The 19,569-nt window shown below is 38.5% G+C and overlaps 1 protein-coding gene across 2 annotated transcripts in view; it reads left to right on the top strand.

The window, feature by feature from the left end:
* The window catches only part of LOC134349392 (lysine-specific demethylase 3B-like), a 130,421-nt gene that overhangs the window by 85,490 nt on the left and 25,362 nt on the right, over nt 1-19,569 (top strand). For both annotated transcript variants that reach the window (XM_063053623.1, XM_063053622.1), the window contains exons 17-22: nt 5,178-5,437; nt 7,348-7,617; nt 8,433-8,604; nt 13,376-13,466; nt 13,543-13,673; nt 17,288-17,407. In XM_063053623.1, the coding sequence (XP_062909693.1) occupies nt 5,178-5,437; nt 7,348-7,617; nt 8,433-8,604; nt 13,376-13,466; nt 13,543-13,673; nt 17,288-17,407 (1,044 nt within the window). The remainder of the gene's footprint in view (nt 1-5,177; nt 5,438-7,347; nt 7,618-8,432; nt 8,605-13,375; nt 13,467-13,542; nt 13,674-17,287; nt 17,408-19,569) is intronic.

The following is a 19,569-nucleotide window of genomic DNA, read 5'->3' as shown; positions in this document are numbered from 1 at the left end:
TAAGAAGGAGCTGGTAGGTGGAAAAGGTAAAGAGTTGAAGATGAAGAAGAAGGAAGTTGAAAGGGAAACAGGACTGTGGGAGTAAAGGGAGAAGGAGGAGAGACACCAGAGAGATGTGGTGGGCAGATGATGAGAAGAGAAGGGGTAAGAGGAGAATGGAAAAAGGGGTGGGGGGGGGATAGAGGTCTCGCAAGAAATCAGATGTTTATGCCATTGGGCTGGAGGCTACCTAGACAGAAAATGAGGTGTTGCTCCTCCATCCTGAGTGTGGCCTCATTGTGGCACTAGAGGAGGCCATGGACTTGTACGTTGGAATGGGAACTCAGATTGAAATGGACAGCCGCCACTGGGATATCCTTCCTTTTGGGCACTCGAAGCAAAGGTGCTTGATGAAACTACCCCCCCCCCCCATCTCCATTTGGTCTCACAGATGTAGAGGTGGCTGCACCAGGAGTACAGGCTACAGTAGATGACACTGACAGACTCGCAGGTGAATTGATGCCTCACTATTGAGGGCTTTGTATAGTGTTCAGGGTGGAGGTGAAGGGGCAGATTTATCACTTGCCTCGCTTCCAGAGGTAAATGCCAGGGAGAACTGCAATACCTATGAAAAGTGGAGAGTTGGGGTGGGGTTTAAGAGATATGTTTAGAGATGGGATCCAGTTGTAGATGGCAGAACTTTGGGAGAATGATGTGATGGATGTAAAGGCTCTTGGGGTGGTAGGTAAGGACAAGGGGAACCCTATTCCAGTTATTGATGGGAAGATGGGGTGAGGGTAGGTGTGTGTAAAATGGAGACGTGGGTGATGATAGTGGAAGGGAAATCCTGTTCTTTGAGGGAGAACATCTCAAGTGTTCTGGAATGGAAAGCTTTATCCTGAAAACAGATGCAGCTGAGATGGAAGAACTGAGAAAAGGGAATTGCATTTTTACAGGTGACGTAGGAAGAGGTATAGTCAAGATAACTGAGCTTTATAAAATATATCAGTAGACACTATGGATCCAGCGAGGGAGACAAATTTAGAAATGGGAGAGAGTTTTCAGAGGTGGACCAAGTGAATTTAAAGGCAGAGTTGAATTTGGAGGCAAAGTTGATGAAATTCACAAGCTCAGCATCAGTGCAGTTGTCAATGTAGCGGAGAAAGAGTTGGGGAGTGTTATCATTGCAAACTTGGAATATGGACAGTTTCAAATACAGTAGCTGACAAAAAGGCAGGGATGGTTGGGTCCTATGTGGATGTCCATGACTACACCTTGGGTTTGGAGAAAGTAGGATGAGCCGAAAGAGAAATTGTTGAGGGGGAGAACCAGGAGGAGAAGGGTGATGCTGGAAGGGAACTGGTTAGATCTGTTGTCTAGAAAGAAGCAGGGAGATTTAAGGTACTTTTGATGGGTGCTAGAAGTATATAGGGACAGCACATCCATAGCAAAAATGAGGCAGGCAGGGCCAGGGAAAAGTGAATTAAGTTATCAAGAGTGTGTGAAGTGTCATGGTAGGAGGGGACTGAGCCAAGGGAGACAAAATGAAGTTGATGTATGTGGATAGGAGATCAGTGGGGCAGGAACAGGAAGAAATAATGGGCCTGTCCAGGCAGTCAGGTTTGTGAATCTTGGGCAAAAGGTAGAAACAAGCAGTGCTGGCTAATGGATGGGAGATCTTCGCTGATGTTTATATTGTGAAAAGTATCTTTAGGTTTCAGTCCTGAATCTTTTCCCTCTTGTGTTTTGGATTCCCTCAACAATAAAATTCATTTCTTCATACCGTTTATCCTTTTCAGATCTTTTTCATTTTGAATACTTCGCCTTCCAATAAGAATTCAGGCCAGATCCATGGGGTCAGTGTTATCTATCTTTGCAGAGTGGCTTACTGTTTTAAGATGGTACTGAGGGGTATTCTTTAGGTTATAAGTTTAATATAGTTACAGAATAAATGTAGGCCATCTTAATGACTTGTCAAAGCAACTGCATAAACAAAATTTAGAATTTGAGCCATAACTTGCTGGGTTTGGTTTCATGTGAGCCTTAAAAATGCTGCAATGTTCTCCTTGTTAAAGATATGTTTCTGCTTTCACTTAGGCAGTAAAAACTGATTAATCTTCTAATGGAGACTACATAATGTGCGTGATTTTATCAATTTTGAAAGCTTTTTAAAGTGTCTATGTCTTTGATAATTTATCTCAGGGGAGACGGGTATCCACAATGACTCGATTAAATTCAGAGAAAGTGTTCCAGTCCTAAGAGATTAGTTTGTTTCTCTTTCTACAGACTGCCCTGATTGTGTTCTTGATATTTTTTGCTTTTTGTGTTTACGCATTTTCTTGTCTTTTGCACATTAGTTGTTTGTCTATCTCTGTCATGTGTCTGTCATTGATTCTATTGTGCTTCTTACTACTTACTGTGAATGCCCACAAGAAAATGAATCTCAGGGTAGTACATGATGACATGTATGTACTTGCTAATAAATTTACTTTGAACTTTGATCAGTATTTCCAGCGTCTTCTGTTCTTATTTTGGATTTCCAGCAACTGCAGTTTTTGTTATTTACTTCTGCAAAAGACAAAGTTTGCATTCCTAAATCTGGCATCCTACACCTGAACCGGGCTTGCAAGCATCCCAAATAGGTGTATATGAATCTGAGTTGTATATTAGGATAATGAGCTTAGATTTAACACCCATTTAACCTAGTCCCATTTGTCATATATCCCTCTAAGTCTTTGAATGTTGTTATGGTACTTGCCTCTACAACTATTTCTGGTAGCTGCTTCCATATACCCACAGTCTCTATATATAGAAGTTGCTAACTGGTCCTTTTGAAATACTTCCCCTCTCACCTTTAACCTATGCTTTCATTTTTGATTCTCCAGTCCTGGGAAAGAGACTGTAAGCATTAGCCCTGTCATGATTTTGTAGATCTCTATAAGTCACTCCTCTATCTCCCAAAGTCCTAGCCTGCCCAAGCTTTCCCTATAACTCACACCCTCAAGTCTTGGTAATGTTCCCGTAAATCTTTGCAATCTTTCTAGCTTAATGTCGTCTTTCCTGTAACAGGATAACTAAAACTGTACACAATTCTCCAGGTGGGGTATCATGTTGGTCTGACCTGCATCTTGTACAACTGCAACACATCATCCCAACTTGTATAATTAGCGTCAGGACTGATGTTGACCGGTGTACCATGCACCACCTTTGCCACCCTGTCTACCTGTGTCACCACTTTCAGGGAATGATGTACTATGTTCTTAGGTCTTCCTTGTATAGCCCTTCTTGATGACATTTACAGTTGCAAGAAAATGTTTATGAACCTTTTCTGCATTAATACTCATAAAATGCACTCTGATCATCTAAGTCACAATAATAGACAAATGCAATCTGCCAAAACTAATAACACAAATAATTGTACTTTTCATGTCTTTACTGAACACATTGTTTAATTGTTAACAGTCCAGGGTGGAAGAAGTATGTGAACTCTTGTATTTAATAACTTATAGAACCTCCTTTAACGGCAATAACCTCCACCAAACGTTTCTTTTAGCTGCAGATCAGACTTGCACAATGGCCAGGAAGAATTTAGACCATTCCTCCGTACAAAACTGTTTCAGTTCATCATTATTTCTGCAGTACTTCTATGAATAGCCCTCTTTAGGTCATACCACAGTATCTCAATTGAGTTGAGGTCTGGACTCTGACTTGGCCATTCCAAGACACGAAATTTCTTTTTAAACCATTCTGTTGTTGATTTACTCTTGTTTTTGGGATCATTATCTTGTTGCATCATCCAACGTCTATTAAGCTTCAGGTGAAGGACTGGGTACCTTGGCATTCTCCTGTGAAATGCCTTGATTCACTTTTGAATTCATTGTTCCCTCAACGATTGCAAGCTGTCCAGGCCCTGTGGCAGCAAAGCAGCCCCAAGCCATGATGCTCCTACCACCATGCTAAAAAGTTGGGATGAGGTTGGTGTGCATTGCCCTTTTTCCTCCAAACATAGCGGTGTGCATTTCAACCAAAAGTTCATCTTTTGTTTCATCAGTCTATAGAAAATTGTTCCAGAAGCATTGTGGAACATCCAGGTGGTCTTTTGCAAGCTTGAGGTGTGCAGCATCTTTTTATTTTGGAGAGCAGTGGTTTCCTCTGTTGTGTCCTTCTGTGAACACCATTCTTATAGTGGGCACATGAGCAGAGACTTTAGCAAGTTCTAGAGGTTTCTGCAGATCTTTTGCTGCTACTCTTGTGTTCTTTTTCACCTCATTGAGCATTGCATGTTGTGCTGTTGGTGTAATCTTTGCAGGATGCCCACTCCAAGGGAGAGTAGCAACAGCATTGAATTTCCTCCATTTGTGACAATTTCTCTTACTGTGGACTGATGAACACTCAGGTCTTTAGAAATGCTTTTGTAGTCTTTTCAGTTTCATGCATCTCCACAATTATTCTGAGGTCCTCTGAAATTTGTTTGTTTGAGGCATGGTACACATAAACAGATCTTTCTTGAGTAGAGCAGACTCTGTCAGTAATCTGACTTTTTTTGAACCACAACTGTGATTGTTTAAATGGTGTACTTGGTATTGACGAGAAGTACAATTACTTATTAGTTCAGGCAGATTGTGGTTGTCTATTATTCTGACTTGGATGAAGATCAGACCGCATTTTATGAGTAATTAATGCAGAAAATCAGATAATTGCAAGGAATTCACAATCTTTTGTCTTGCAACTTCTGAATATCTTCTGAAAATTGTTATGGGTACACTGCTGGTTTTCTTTGGTGAAAGTTGATAGTGTAGCTCTTACAGATTTAATTGAATGTTGCTGAGTAGTCATTATAACAGTAACTTGTAACCATCAATGAATAAAGTCTTCAAACTATAAGCAAATCCCAGGATTTAAAATGAGCTAATACAACTTGCTATTAGCTAGCTACTAATAGCAAGTTGTATTAATTAAACTGCCCTCTCAGGTCTTGGGCATCCTAGGATCAGTTATGCATAAGCCAATCTCTAAAGCATCTAAACATTTTCAAACCACTGCTCCTGATTTGATTCAGGGCATTTGCAAATTACATTTATTGAATTTTTCACTTGCAGCATTAGCCAACTAGTAACAGCAAAAAGTCATTCTTGTTGTTTATGCCAATGCATCTTATGATTTGCCACTTCAACATTTCATTTTTCCTTTCTTCCCAGAAAGCAGTAATTCTTTGAGATCTGTGCTCAGCCAAAGTCAAGACTCTAAGCCTCCCTTAGCTCTGGACTCATTTAATGCTTTGTCCAAGCCTCCCTCCATTTTAGAACCCTTCAGCAGTCTTTTATCTGGAGGCCCTTCAACAACCAAGACTGAAGGTTCAAGCCTTAGGGATCTTCTAAATTCTGCTCCAGGAAAATTACAACGAAGTGCTGCTGAGGCCAACCTTCCATTTCCATCCGTTTTCACATCTGTCCCAGCAGTAAGTATGAACTAAGCAGTGTAATATTTGAAATTTTTGATATATGTTTCTGTAACTCTTGCTTCAGCTAGCGGCCTAATATAAGGGATGATGGCCCCTGGCCCGGCCAAACTTAAGAAATCTCGTTAGAGTGGATGCTGCGCAATGTGTCCCCTGTTACAAATCAGTACCCCGAAATAAGAAACAGTACATGATATGCGATTAAGCAATTAAGCTTTATAATTCTCACTTTGACTATGTGGTTAGTAAAGAAACGAAAAAAAGAAAAATAAGGGCCCAGTTTTATTAAACAGTCTGTTGCGCAATGTTGGAGCTCATTGATAAGTCGATCGCCCACCGTCGACCTCCTCCGATCTTGGCTGTCCTTTGGACCCTCGCTCCAAGTCCACCCCATCCAGCGGTCTACCAACTCTCTCCATGCATGTCTTTTGTCCTCATCTGTCCCTGACAAAAGACGGCGAAAATCTCTCTTCCAGCTCACAAGAAAGAACAACAGTATTCCAAACTCCGTTATCTCTAGTCATAACTCAAAACATTGCTGCTGCAGTGAAACCATTACATTATCAGTGAAACCTTACAGCATGTTACATTTCAAAAAGTGGAAAATTTTGATAATTAATTAAAATTTTGATGGTGCAATTCAACAAGGTATAGAAGTTGAAAGGAATATAGATATGTATGTTGACCCACACAGCACATTTGCCAATTTTTATGTTAGTTTTCGTTTTGCTGATGATATATGGTGTATTTTCTAGTTTTTTAAAATTATGCATGTATTGTACCATAGGGGTTACGTTATTGGACTGATGATCCACATGCATGAAGTAATGACCTTTGATCACCAATTCAAATCCCAACATAGTAGCTGGGGAATTTAAATAATCTTGCATATTAAAATAAAAAGTGCTAGTATTAACCATGAAATCCCATAATTTTCACTGTTGGGAGATTGATGAACAAGGGAACATGGTATAAAATAAAGGGCCAGTCATTTACAACTGAAATGCATAGAAATTTCTTCCCTCAAAGGATAACAAATGTCTGGTATTCTCAGATGGAGGCCTAATAATTAAATGTATTTAAGGTGGTGATGGATGAATAGTTGAAAGATGGAAGAATTGAGAGATATGAGAAACTGGCCTGATGGCCTACTCCTGCTCCTATTTTCTTTTAAGTCTTGTATTTTTACATTTTTTATAATATTCTGGTTTACTAATGTCTTTCAGGAAAGAATACCTGGAAGCTTTTCTAATTTGATCTATGTGTGAAGCAGCAAAAGTAAGGCTAGATCAACCAAGTAGTAATGGCCTGACTATTGGATTCTGACTAAGAAAGGCAGACATATCCCACTTAACCTTGCAAAGTACGTCTCTCATATATTTGAGAAGTGTTGTTTGAATTGAAATGCTTATTTCATAGATGAGTCAAACAACTCAAATATGTTTATATTCTCAGAATCATATCTTTCAGCCAGCATCCCAGACCACTCCATCACAATCCAGTATCAGGATCCTAAGAATCCTCAATGTTAATTTCAAATACTGCACCCATATCTATATGCTGTACCCTTTGTGGCATATGGGCAGTTACGATCTGTTATCCTCCCTGAGCTCCACCGTGTATTCTGGGTAGTGCACTTGAATACACATTATTGATAGTACCCTGGCAGTGCCATCGGTAAATGAATTGTCTGTGTCCCCCCCAGTTTTATTTCGTGGCAGGTAAATGGATGACTAGTCAGAATGGAAGTGAAGTAAATATCTAGAAGATTTGAAGTCTTTTCATTCATGTGCTTTATGTAGAATAGAATTGATTTACCCTTCCTCCTTGAATGAGAGCTGAACCATTTGAAATAACCATTGTTAACATCAGCTGCCCTGAGCTTTTTTTCTCTTTTTGTTCTTTAATAGAGTGATAAGGGGAAGGGAGGGCTACCGAACTTCCTGGATCACATAATTGCTTCAGTAGTAGAAAACAAAATGTCCACTGACACATCAAAGCGAAGTGGGAATCCTGCAGAAGCAATGAAAGAGACCAAGAAACAAGGTGTAATGGAAATGAGTGTTCTAGACCCAAACACACAACACTGTTGGCTCTGTGATGGTCGCCTTCTCTGCCTTCAAGACCCCAGCAACAAGAATAACTGGAAGATCTTCAGGGAGTGCTGGAAACAGGGCCAGGTATGCAGTACAAATTATGATCTTAATAGATTCACAAGGTTTGAATAGGTTTTCAGCTAATAAATATTAATTGATTAATGATGGAACTGGGATGTCTCACTTAAGATTAGATAGAATGTCGAATAACATTGTTGTCAGGTAACTTGTTCATTAATGGAGCCATTTCGAAACATTCTGTGGATTTTCTGTTCCTCAATGTGGATGCATAGTGGGCAATTCTCTCCCAAATAGGGAAGGTATCTAAAGCATTTTTTTGTACCTTTACCCTCTTTTGAAAATTTACTTTGGGTTCATTGCTCAGTTTGTTTTCCCCATTTCAGCAGAATGCCATTCAATTTTAACAATTTATCAAACTTCTCACTTGATTACAACTCCAAAATTCTTAAGTTTGGTCTGTCTGTACAATATGTGCATTTATTCATATGGCTTCATTGAGAACTATTCACTTAACTAGATCTCAGTATTGTATTTGTGTGAAGCCTGTCATTTTGAGCTTTAGGCCCTAAGAAGTGAGAATGCTCTTCCATTTTGTAATCTTTGTCTTCAAGGTGTACAGTTCTATTTGTGTAGATGCAAAGTCTGGGCTTTTTATTTTTAGCTCCTTAGAACAAGTTCTAAATATATTATATGTAATGGAGCCATCTAGTGGTTACTTAATCATGAAGAAGAGCAATACACCAGCCTTTTTATTTTTGTTTAGTACTGACCATATTGTTCAGCAGATAATTACTTTGGATTATTTTGAAAGATTGACAGGAATTTTAGAAGGCTGTCTGAATTCTCACCCAACTATTTTCTTACATTGTTCTTCTCAGCCTGTGTTAGTATCTGGTGTACATAAAAAGTTGAACACAGCCCTTTGGAAACCTGAAGCTTTCAGCCAGGAGTTTGGAGACCAAGAAGTTGACCTAGTTAATTGTAGAAATTGTGCTATCATCTCAGATGTGAAAGTTCGGGACTTTTGGGATGGTTTTGAGATCATTTCAAGTAAGTATAAAAATTACTTTTACAAAATAAAACATATCATAAATTACAGAAATCAAAAGTGAATTCATGATAAATAAAATCAACAAACCAGCTCTCCTAACCATAAACAAAAATCCCAGGATTTATAATTAGCCATTATGACTTGCTGTTAGGGTATCCCGGTAAGTTTGTTGTTAGCTTTGCTGTCCTTTTGGTTTACTTAAAAATCATGCTAAACACAGGCTGAATGTTTGTGACACGTAGACTACTTGTTGCCATAGTATGTTAATTCTGGGGTACAGTGTAGTTTGTCCAGAATTTTACCAAGCTTCCAAATTTTCGGTTACAAGGGATTATTTGAACCAGGGTTATTGGTTGGAATTTCGAATCTTATGGAGCGATTTGATAGCTATCAAGGTAAATAAGGAGGAACTGTTTTTGCTGGCTCAGATGTCTAGAACTAAGGAGTTAATCCGAAAGTTCGCTCTCAGCCTTTACAGAAATGAAAGTACAAAGCACTTTTACAAGCAGAAGGTGGTTGAACTTCAGACTGCCAACCACAAAAGAAAGTTGATGATTTGAAATCTGACATTTGTTGATGTTTGAGGCAAAGGCAGGAACATAGAGTTCATGGATCAGCCACGATGTCATGGAACAGGCTCTTGGACTGAATGGCCTTCCGAGGTCAAAAATCAAAGCAAGTTTATTGTCAAAGTATGTGTAGGTCACCATATACTACCTTAAGATTCATTTTCTTGCAGGAAAATAAAGAAATACAATAAAATGTATTAACAACTATACATAAAGACTGTTCAAAAACCCAATGTACAAAAGGAGACAAACTGCAAATAAGAAGAAAATAATACTGAGAATATGAATTGTAGGATAATAACTGTTCCTGGAGCTGATGGTACGGCTCCTAGGCTCCTGTATATCCTGCCTGCCTGCATGGTGGGAATCTTTGATGATGGATGCTGCTTTCATGTGGCATCACTCCTTATAAGTGTGCTCTAATGGGGTCGGCTTTACCTGTGATGGACTAGGCTGTATCCACCATTTTTTGTCGACTTTTCTTGGGCAGTGGTGTTTCCATCCCAGGCTGATGTAACCAGTCAGAATAGTCTCCGTTATGCATTCTTATAAGCTTGTCAAGGTTTAGATGACTTGCTGAATCTGTACGAACTTCTAAAGTAGAGGTGCTTTTGTGCTTACTTTGTGATGACACTTGCATGCTGGTCTCAGGACAGATCCTCTGATATAATAACGCCAAGGAGTTTAAACTTACTGACCCTCTCCACATCCAATCCCTTAATCGACCTTCAGTTTTTTCTTCCTGTAGTTGATAACCAGCTCTTTGGTTTTGGTAATGTTGAGTGCAAGGTTGTTGTGGCACCATTCAACCAGATTTTTAATCTCCCTTCTCTGCCAATTTGTCACTGTCTTTGATTCAGCCAACAGCATTAGTGTCATCAGCAAAGTATATGGCACTGGAACTGCACTTAGCCACACAATCAAGTATATAAAGTGAGCATTGCAGGGGGCTAAGCACACGACCTTGTAGTGCACCTCTGATTAAGATTGTGAAGGGGGATATTGTGGCCGATTCTTACTGATTAGGGTCCGCGAGTGAGGAAATCGAGGATACAGCTGCGCCGTGAGGTATCTAGGCCTTGGAGCTTAGTGATTAGTTTTGAGGGGATGATGGTGTTAAATACTGAGTTGTAATCAGTGAAGAGCCTCCTGATGCTCCAGCGCTGAGTGGAAAGCCAACGAAATGGTATCTGCTTTTGAACTGTTTTGACAGTAGGCAGATTGTAGTGGATCCAGGTCACTCCTCAGAAAAGAGTTAATAGCTTTGTAACCAACCTCTTAAAGCACTTCTGTCACAGTGGATGTTAGTGCTACTGGGTGATGGTCACTGAAGCAGATGGGTATCTCAGATTACCGAAGCCAGAGGTTAAAGATGTCCATAAACACTTTCAGCCATTTAATTAATACATTTCAGTAGTTTTCAAGATGGTAAGGTGGGTCACATGCTATAAATGGCTCAGAGTATGAACGTCATGAATATGAAGAAACTTGTTTTTTCTGAGATTTTTTCCCCTCAGTCATTGTTCTTTAGAAACTACTTCTCCTTTTCAGAGAGTAACAGTAATGCATGAAGCAGGAAAAAATTAGGGCCAATCATTACGTACACATTTCAGCTCAATTTTCATTATGCAAAAAAATGCTGTTAGAAATAGCAGCCTGTTACCAAGTAACTTTAAAACATGTGCGTGCCAGTAGTTTTAGTTCAATTTCTCATAAGTGCTCTGTTATTTTTTTTAAAATGCTTGTTGATGACTTAATTTTTGAATAATACGTCAAAAATGAAATGGGTGTTTTTATCCCACTGAGGCAGTTCATGTACCCTGGGGTACACTTCTGAACTCTTATAATAAGATCATGAAAGGGAAATGCAGATTCTTTAATTAAAAGTGTTCTGTTCTTATTCTAGTCTCGCTATGGCAAATTCTTGTCGGAATATAAAATGACTGTACAAATCTGATCAGTCTTTCAGATATTAATGTAGATCAACGTTACAGTTACATTCATTGATTAAAAGCTGTTTTGTCAAGGAAGAACAGTAGAGTAGTGCATTGTATTTTTTAGGGTTTGTCTTATTTAAGCATAAACTAATACTATATATGTGCAGAGTAAGTTCCAGAATGGGGTAGTACATCAGTGGATTCTGTAGAATAACAAATATTCCATTGTTTAAGAAAGGCATTAGGGATAAATGATGAGCTTTAGATCCATGGTAGGGAAATTATTGGGAAAGATTCTTGCACTTAGAATTTACTTGCATTTGGAAAAGTGTGGACTTGTTGGAGAAAGTAAGCATGGCTTTGTGCGGGAGGTCGTATCTCAAATTTAATTGAGCTTTTGAGAAAGCAGCAAAGATGATTGACAAGCTTAGGGTGATGGATGTTGTCTCCATGGACTTCAGTAAAGCATTTGATGTGGTCTCCCATGGTAGGCTAGTCCAGAAGATTAAATCACTTGGGATCCACAGTGAGTTAGGAAGTTTAATGTTGATTATAGTAGGCAGGTTGTAATTGTGAAGGGATGTTTTTCTGATGGAGGTCTGTGACAGGTGTTCCGTAAGAATCAATTGTTGTTTCTGATATACGCAGATTATCTGGATGGAAATGTAGGTGGTCTTATTAGTAGGTTTGTAGACAACATGAAAATTGGTGGAATTATGGGCAGTATGAAAGCTGTCAAATGATCTGGCAGGATATAGATCAATTGGAAATGTGAGTAATGAAATAACAGATGGAGTTTAATCCAGATGTGTGAAATGTTGCATTTAGGGAAGTCAAATACAAGAGGAATACATACAGTAAATGGCAAAAGCCTTAAGAGCATTATTGTCCAGTAGGATCTTGGATGGAAGTCCATAGCTTCCTGAAAGAGGCAACACAAGTGGATTGGTTAGTAAAGAAAGCATTTGTCATGCTTTATGAAAAATTAGTTAGGTCTGATATGGAGCACAGAATGTAGTTCTTGTCACAGTACAAAGTTTACAAGTGTACTGTCTGGGCTGGAGTATATTAGCTCTTAGAGGAGGTTGAACAAACTTCGATTGCTTTCTCAGGAACATCAAAGGTTGGAGGGTGGCTTGATAGAAATATACTAAGCTGAGAGTTATAAATTGGTTTACACAGTCTTTCCAAAGCAGAAATATCAAATCCACTAGGGCGTAGTTTTAAGATAAGATGGAGAAAGTTTAAAGGAGATGTGTGAGGCAAGTTCTTTTAGAGTGACAGCTACCTGGAGCATGTTGCCAGGGCAGGTGGTAGAAGCAGATGCGATAGCAACGTTTAGGAAAAAATTTAGATAGACATAAGGGTGGACAGGGTTAGAGACCATGTGGTGGGAGATGGTAAGTTTAGATTGGCATCATGGTCAGCATAACCGTGGTGGGCAAAGGAGCTTGTTTTTGCAATATATTGTTCTATGTTGTATAGTTCTCCCCATCCTTTCTCTTACGCAACAGCTACTCTATTAATTTGTGTGTTCAAATTGAACCAAACCCAAAATGTGGAGCAAGAATAAGCCACTTGGTTCCTCAGGCCTTTTCCACTATACATGAACAACATGGTTGATTTATGATTTTCCTGACTATGGTTTGCGATTAACCACATCTCTTGGTTGTTTTAATATTCAGAAATCTATTCTTCTCTGTTAGGAGTGTATTCAGTAACTTAGCCTCTGTTATCTAGGATAGTACATTCCAAAGATTCCTTGCCCCCTCACCTCCCCATCTTGAGTAAAGCAACTATAAATGGCCGCCTCATTCTGAGACTGAGCTGTAATTTTTGACTGCCTAGGTAAAACACTGCTTCTGTTCCCCATACCCCATAATTTCTGTTGGACTCGCTAAGAAATATGTATACTTTAAATTCCTACAAATGTTGGTTATTCTTCTAAACTAGTCTTTAGTGCAGTTGCTCAATCCATGGGCAAGCGTCCTTTTTTATAGAAGGTGAACAAAATTGCAGGTGATGCTCTAGGTGTGGGCATGACAAGACCGCTTTCATCCTGTAGTCAACTTGTATCCACATTGTATTCTATTTGCCATGTTGTTTCCCATTCACTTAGCTTGTCTATAGTCCTTTGCAGTATCTCTACCTTAAGCACATTTCACATTTCCACGTTGCTTTGTGTCTTCAGCAAACGTAGAATATTTTACGCATTGTGGCTCCCTTAATTCTTGTTTCTAATTTTAATTGTTTCATCTTAACAGAACGTTTAAAGTCTGAGGAAGGGCAACCAATGGTTTTGAAACTCAAAGATTGGCCTCCTGGTGAAGATTTTAGGGATATGATGCCAACTAGGTAATAACATTTGAATTTCATGTCGACATCTGGATAGCAAATACAAGATATTAGCATCTTACTGCTTGGTTTGCAGGTTTGATGACCTAATGAACAATCTTCCTCTACCTGAATACACAAAGAGAGATGGGAGATTAAATCTGGCTTCAAGACTACCAAACTATTTTGTGCGACCTGACCTCGGACCAAAGATGTACAATGCCTATGGTAAGTATTACAAATTGCATTGATGTGTTCTGTTGGTCCAGCATGGGGATATCAATATTTTATTTCATCCCCTTCCACAAACTTGTAGATCACAGCACATTTAACTACCAAGTTCAGAATTAATGTGTAAGATCTATTTCTATCTTGTAAAATCTCAGAACATACCTTAAACTTCCTGTTGCACAGCAATCAGACAAAACATCTTACAGACTATTACCCTATACATCACAACGAAATGTAAACTTCTATCTGTTTATTTATTTATTGGTTGCCATATAGCGCGGAATAAGCCCTACTGGCTCTTTGAGTCACAATGGCCAGCAATTCCCCAATTTAATCCTATCCTAATCACAGGACAATTTACAAAAACCAATTCACCGATTAATCAGTACACCTTTGAGTCACGCCGCCCAGCAATTCCCCAATTTAATCCTATCCTAATCACGGGACAATGTACAGTGACCAATTCACCGATTAACCAGTACACCTTTGGACTGTGGGAGGAAAGCTGAGCACTCAGAGGAATTCCATGCAGTCACTGGGAGAACATACAAATTCCTTAAAGGGCAGCTGTGGGCATCTAAACCGGACCGAAGTTTGATCCATCTAAGGACGTTCCAATTTGGAAAGGTCAAATATGGGCCGGAGCAATAGCAGGGGTCAAGCCCAAGGGCAATGGACAACCTGGTGCTTGAACAATTTAAATACTGAGCCAGAGGGACTGAAAAGGCAGGGTGTCGGGACTGGTGGCAATGGTTGAGCTGGTTCTGTTCTGCGATATTTTACTCTGCTCTCCTCGGTGCTGAGGCTGTGAGACTGCACCAGCTGCTACACGCTTCATGTCTGCGAACTTCCTGGCAATTTGCGATAAACTGTACGATAAACTCAAACCAAGGCTATGGCCCTACTCCAGCTGCTCTGGGATTCAAAACTGTGGACTTAATTTGGTTCAGAATGCTGTTGCTTGCTTTTTTTGTTTGTATGATTTGTGCTTTTCTTTTCCTCTGCGCATTAGGTATTGGTCTTTTTTTTAAAGTGGGTTCTTTTGGGTTTCTTGCTTTGTGGCTGCCTGTAAGCAAACGAATCTCCAGGTTGTATAATTATACATACTTCGATAATAAATGTCCTTTAGATCCTTAGAACGTAGTCTTTATTTGTTTACCTTGGAAGAGTGGTTTTTGATATTCCCCGTAGATGAGTTCCCTAGTGTTTCACTCAGACATAAATGATGGATAGAACAGATGAGCTACTTGTACACAGAAATCTACTAATGTATCTTATGGTGACTTTCCAGGTATATTGGAAGATTGCATATTTAACTGGAAATTCAGTGTGAGATTGAATAAGATGACCTGCTGGTTGAAAGTTGTATGAGTGACTGGTTCTTTTGTAATACTTCAGCATTCCTATTCATAAAAATAAGAATTCATTCCTATGATTTACTTATTGAGCAAAGTACCTCTTCTGTGTGGGTTGACATGCACTATAAAAATATTTTTTTTCAACTATTTGTTTTTCTCGGTCAGCCTGCTCTGATGTAACAAATTCTGGTTGAATTCATTGCTTAAAAGCTGGGAGGGAATTGCTTAAGTTTGCCATAAGTGCAGGTGTATTTTCTGTTTTGTGAGGTTGCTCTTTTATTTTCCATCACTGTCTTGCTTGTTACTGAATGTTTTTTTCTGGGGTATTTTGAAAGTTAGAAATACAGTTGCAAGAAAAAAATCATGAACTCTTTGCAATTACCAGAGTTTTTGCATTAATTACTCATAAAATATGGTCTGATTTTCATCTAATTCATAATAATAGACAAACACAATCTGCCTAAACTAATAACACACAAACAATGTACTTCTCATCAGTACTGAGTACCCCATTTAAACAATCACAGTTTAGGTTCAAAAAAGTATGTGAACCTCTGGTGTAATGCCTTCTGCAAAAGCTATTTGGAGTCAGGTATTCCAATCAATGAGATTGTAGAGGTGCCCTGCCCTATTTAAAAAAAAAGACACACAAAGTCAGATTACTGACAGAGCCTGCTCTTCTCAAGGAAGATCTGTTTATGTGCCCCATGCCTCAATCGAAACAACTTTCAAAGGATCTTAAAGAATTGTAGAGATACATGAAGCTGGAAAAGGCTATAAAAGCATTTCTAAAGACCTGAGTGTTCATCAGTCCACAGTAAGAGAAATTGTCTACAAATGGAGGAAACTCAGTACTGTGTCTACTCTGCCTTGGAGTGGGCATCTTACAAAGACCACACCAAGAGCACAATGTGCAATGCTGAAGGAGGTGATAAAGGAACCGAAGGGTAATAGCAGAAGCCTTGCAGAAATCTCTAGAACTTGCTAAAGTCTCTGTTCATGTGTCCACTATAAGAAAAACACTGAACAAGAATGGTGTTCATGGAAGGACACCACGGAGGAGCCCACTACTTCCCAAAAACAAAACATTGCTGCATATCTCAAGTTTGCAAAAGACCACTGAGGTGTTCCACAAAACTTCTGGGATAATGTTCTATGGACACATGAGACAAAAGTTGAACTTTTTGGCAGAAATGCACGCAGCTACGTTTGGAAGAAAAAGGGCAGTGCACACCAACACCAAAACCTCATCCCAACTGTTAAGCATGGTGGTAGGAGCATCATGGCTTGGGGCTGCTTTGCTGTCTCAGGGCCTGGACAGCTTGCAATCATTGAGGAACAATGAATTGAATCAAGACACTTCACAGGAGAAGGTCAGGATAGCGGTCCTTCACCTGAAGCTAAATAGACGTTGGATGATGCAACAAGACAATGATCCAAAAAACAAGAGTAAACCAACAACAGAATGGTTTTAGAAAGAAGAAAATTAGTGTTTTGGAGTGGCCAAATCAGAGTCCAGACCTTAACCCTATTGAAGTGCTGTGGAATGACCTGAAGAGGGCTACTTATGGAGGATATCCCAGAAATATTGATGAACTGAAACAGTTTTGTATGGAAGAATGGTATAAAATTCCTCCTTGCCATTGTATTTGATCAGTAGCTATAGGAAGCGTTTAGTAGAAGTTATGATTAAACAATGTGTTTTAATAAAGACATGAAAAGTACAATTGTTTGTGTGTTATTAGTTTATGCAGATCGCATTTGTCTATTATTGTGACTTAAATAAGGATCAGACCACATTTTTTGAGTAATTAATGCAGAAAACCAGGTAATCGCAAAGGGTTCACAAACTTTTTCTTGCAACTATAATTCTGCTTACCAGATTTCTGTGGTGCTGATGAAGATGCTATAGAAACAAAGGAGTTACTGATTTCTAATACAAATGGTACTTACTGGTCAGTCTTACTGATCTTCTACAAAGAACCTTACTGGGATGCACTCCATTGTAGAACTGATGATTTTAGACATCTTCAGCAATGTTGTGAAGGTTCAAAGAAACCTCTGAGTTGATATGTGATTTTCTCTCTGGTTCAATTGTCTGCAAAATCTTGGATATGAATGTAATTTTAGATAAGTCTCCAGAGCATTATTTTGTTACTCCTTTCAAATAATAAGTACTATTTGTCAGATCCTTGGAATTGTGAATTTTGTTGATTGTATATGGCACACTCAGGAGAAAACTGCTTCTTCCAGGGTTAATAACAACAGAAGATCGGAAAGTCGGAACGACAAATCTCCATCTAGATGTGTCTGATGCAGTTAATGTGATGGTGTATGTTGGTATACCAATAGGGGAGAACAACCATGAAGAGGGTAAGTTCATTCACTATAAAATTTAGTTTTTGGTGTTGTGCAACTCATTTTAGTATGTGATTTCACTCCAACCATGTTTACTTTTATAGTGATGTCATTCATTGTGTAACATTCTCTACAGGTACACTGTCATCTGATTGCTGATAGTCATTAGAATGAACCTCTTGAATAGCTGTATTTAGTGTGGAAGATCTAAAACAATAGTCATGAGCAGTGGGTGTACATGTGCACAAAGATCTTTGGAATAATTCCTTGTCAAGAAGAGGTATCTGGTGTCTGGCAACAGTAGTAGGGAGTAAAAAGAAAGTCTCATGAAAGTGCAAGGAGGATGAAAAAGCATGGAGTTAAAATTATTTATTCCCAGGACAAGCAATATCAAGTTTCATGACTTCAAGGTTTGTTTACTTTGGACCCATGGGATTTGTTGCAAATTGAAAATGTCAGGTTTTTTTCCCTGATATTATCTTTTTCGCTTCCTGAGAGCATAGGCTGATAGAAATGGAAGTGCTGTAGCTCTGTAGTTTCAAAAAGTACAGATTTTCAGGAGCTGTGTTATTCCCAATTTCCCCCTTGACTTCCTATTTCTCATTCTCATTCTCATATAAGAATCTTCTATATATAGTCCCCTATATCAATCTTCTCATCAAAGCTCTTTCCTCCAGAAATCTATTTAGTTGCTACTTGCACTAATTCATAATCTCTTCTGTAGTCATCTCTGGTTGTAATAATATTCTTTATTATGGTTATAATATTTTTGTCATGCTTTCACAAAAATCTCTATATTTAATACTTAAACTGCAAATATCTAGCCAATCCCTTCTTTTTTATCTTGGGCAACTGGCGTTAATTACAATAACACTAGTATAATAGTTACATATGAAGTAATCTTCCATGTTGGGTTTTGATTTGGAAATTCAGCTCAGGTAGAGAAGAAATGGTAGAATAAACCAATCTAGCTTTAAGTGCAATTATAACAGCACATAGCCAAATACCATTTACTTTGCAGTTATCTCCTATTAAGTTACTTTGTTTGGATAGTCATATTGTCTGGATGCCATTATTTCAACCATTTAAGTTTAACTAAGACCAAAACCATCATAATTTCTGTTCCCTTGGCACCAGTTCCATCTCTCACCTTAACTGAGAGATCCAGAGGCCAGTCCAGACACTTTTAAATCTTGATACAATTTTGCTACTGAGTCAAATTTCAAACAACATTAACAGCTGCAATATCAGGACTATGCTGGCCAGCTGCCAATCTTTCACCCTTCATAAACTTAAAGGCATCTCCATTTCTGTTGTTCATGTACTAACTTGTGCTGAGTTCTTTTTAACCATTGTACTATTTTTGCCAGGTTATACTGCCTCCTTCTCCGGGATGCCTCTATTTTATAATTCTGAATCTTATTTTGAAACCCTCCAGTGGCTTGGCTTCACTGATTTCACTAGCTCTGTAATCATTTCAATTCCTGCATCTCTCAGATTACTTACTCTTCCAATTCTGGCCTCTTGCACGTTCCTGAATGAATCACTGCTGACGTTTTCATTTAGGCAGTATTCAGTTCTGTATTTCTTTCTCTAACTACTTTCTCCTACCTCATCCTTCTCCACCTCAGTAGATTTTATGGTACTGCTTAAATTCAACTTTTAGTTATCGATTTAAACTCATTGTCAAATTTAGCATTGAGACTTTTTCAACATTATGAATTCTGTATGAATTCAAGTTTTTATTGAATATAGCACTTCAATGCTGATATTCCAAAATGTCGTTAGAAGTGGGTACGGTAAGGGATGTGGAGTGAATCCCCCAAATAATATTTTTGTAAAAATTGATCTGTATTAGAATATTTATTTTTAAAAACAGGATTTCATTTGATACTTCAGTAAATGATTTATTAAATACCACAAGAAACAATAAAATTTAAGAACCAATTGATAAAAATAGGTTTTGAGCTAATTATAGTATGTAGCTTTTGGAGTCAGTTGTCCCAATATTAAACTGGAATAATTTTTACCTCTTGTTTTCATATTCTGAATTCATAATTTGGACAGATTACCTTTGGTATGTTTGGATTTTAAAGAAAACTAAATTAGTTAAGTGGAAATAAGTAGAGCATAATATGGCATGTTTGGCTACTTGATGAAAAAAAATCATGTTGCTT

The sequence above is a fragment of the Mobula hypostoma genome, chromosome 7 (genome assembly GCF_963921235.1).
Source record: "Mobula hypostoma chromosome 7, sMobHyp1.1, whole genome shotgun sequence".
Taxonomy (NCBI): domain Eukaryota; kingdom Metazoa; phylum Chordata; class Chondrichthyes; order Myliobatiformes; family Myliobatidae; genus Mobula; species Mobula hypostoma.
The sequence above is the reverse complement of the archived record's forward strand: the minus strand, read 5'-3'. Positions and strand labels throughout refer to the sequence as shown.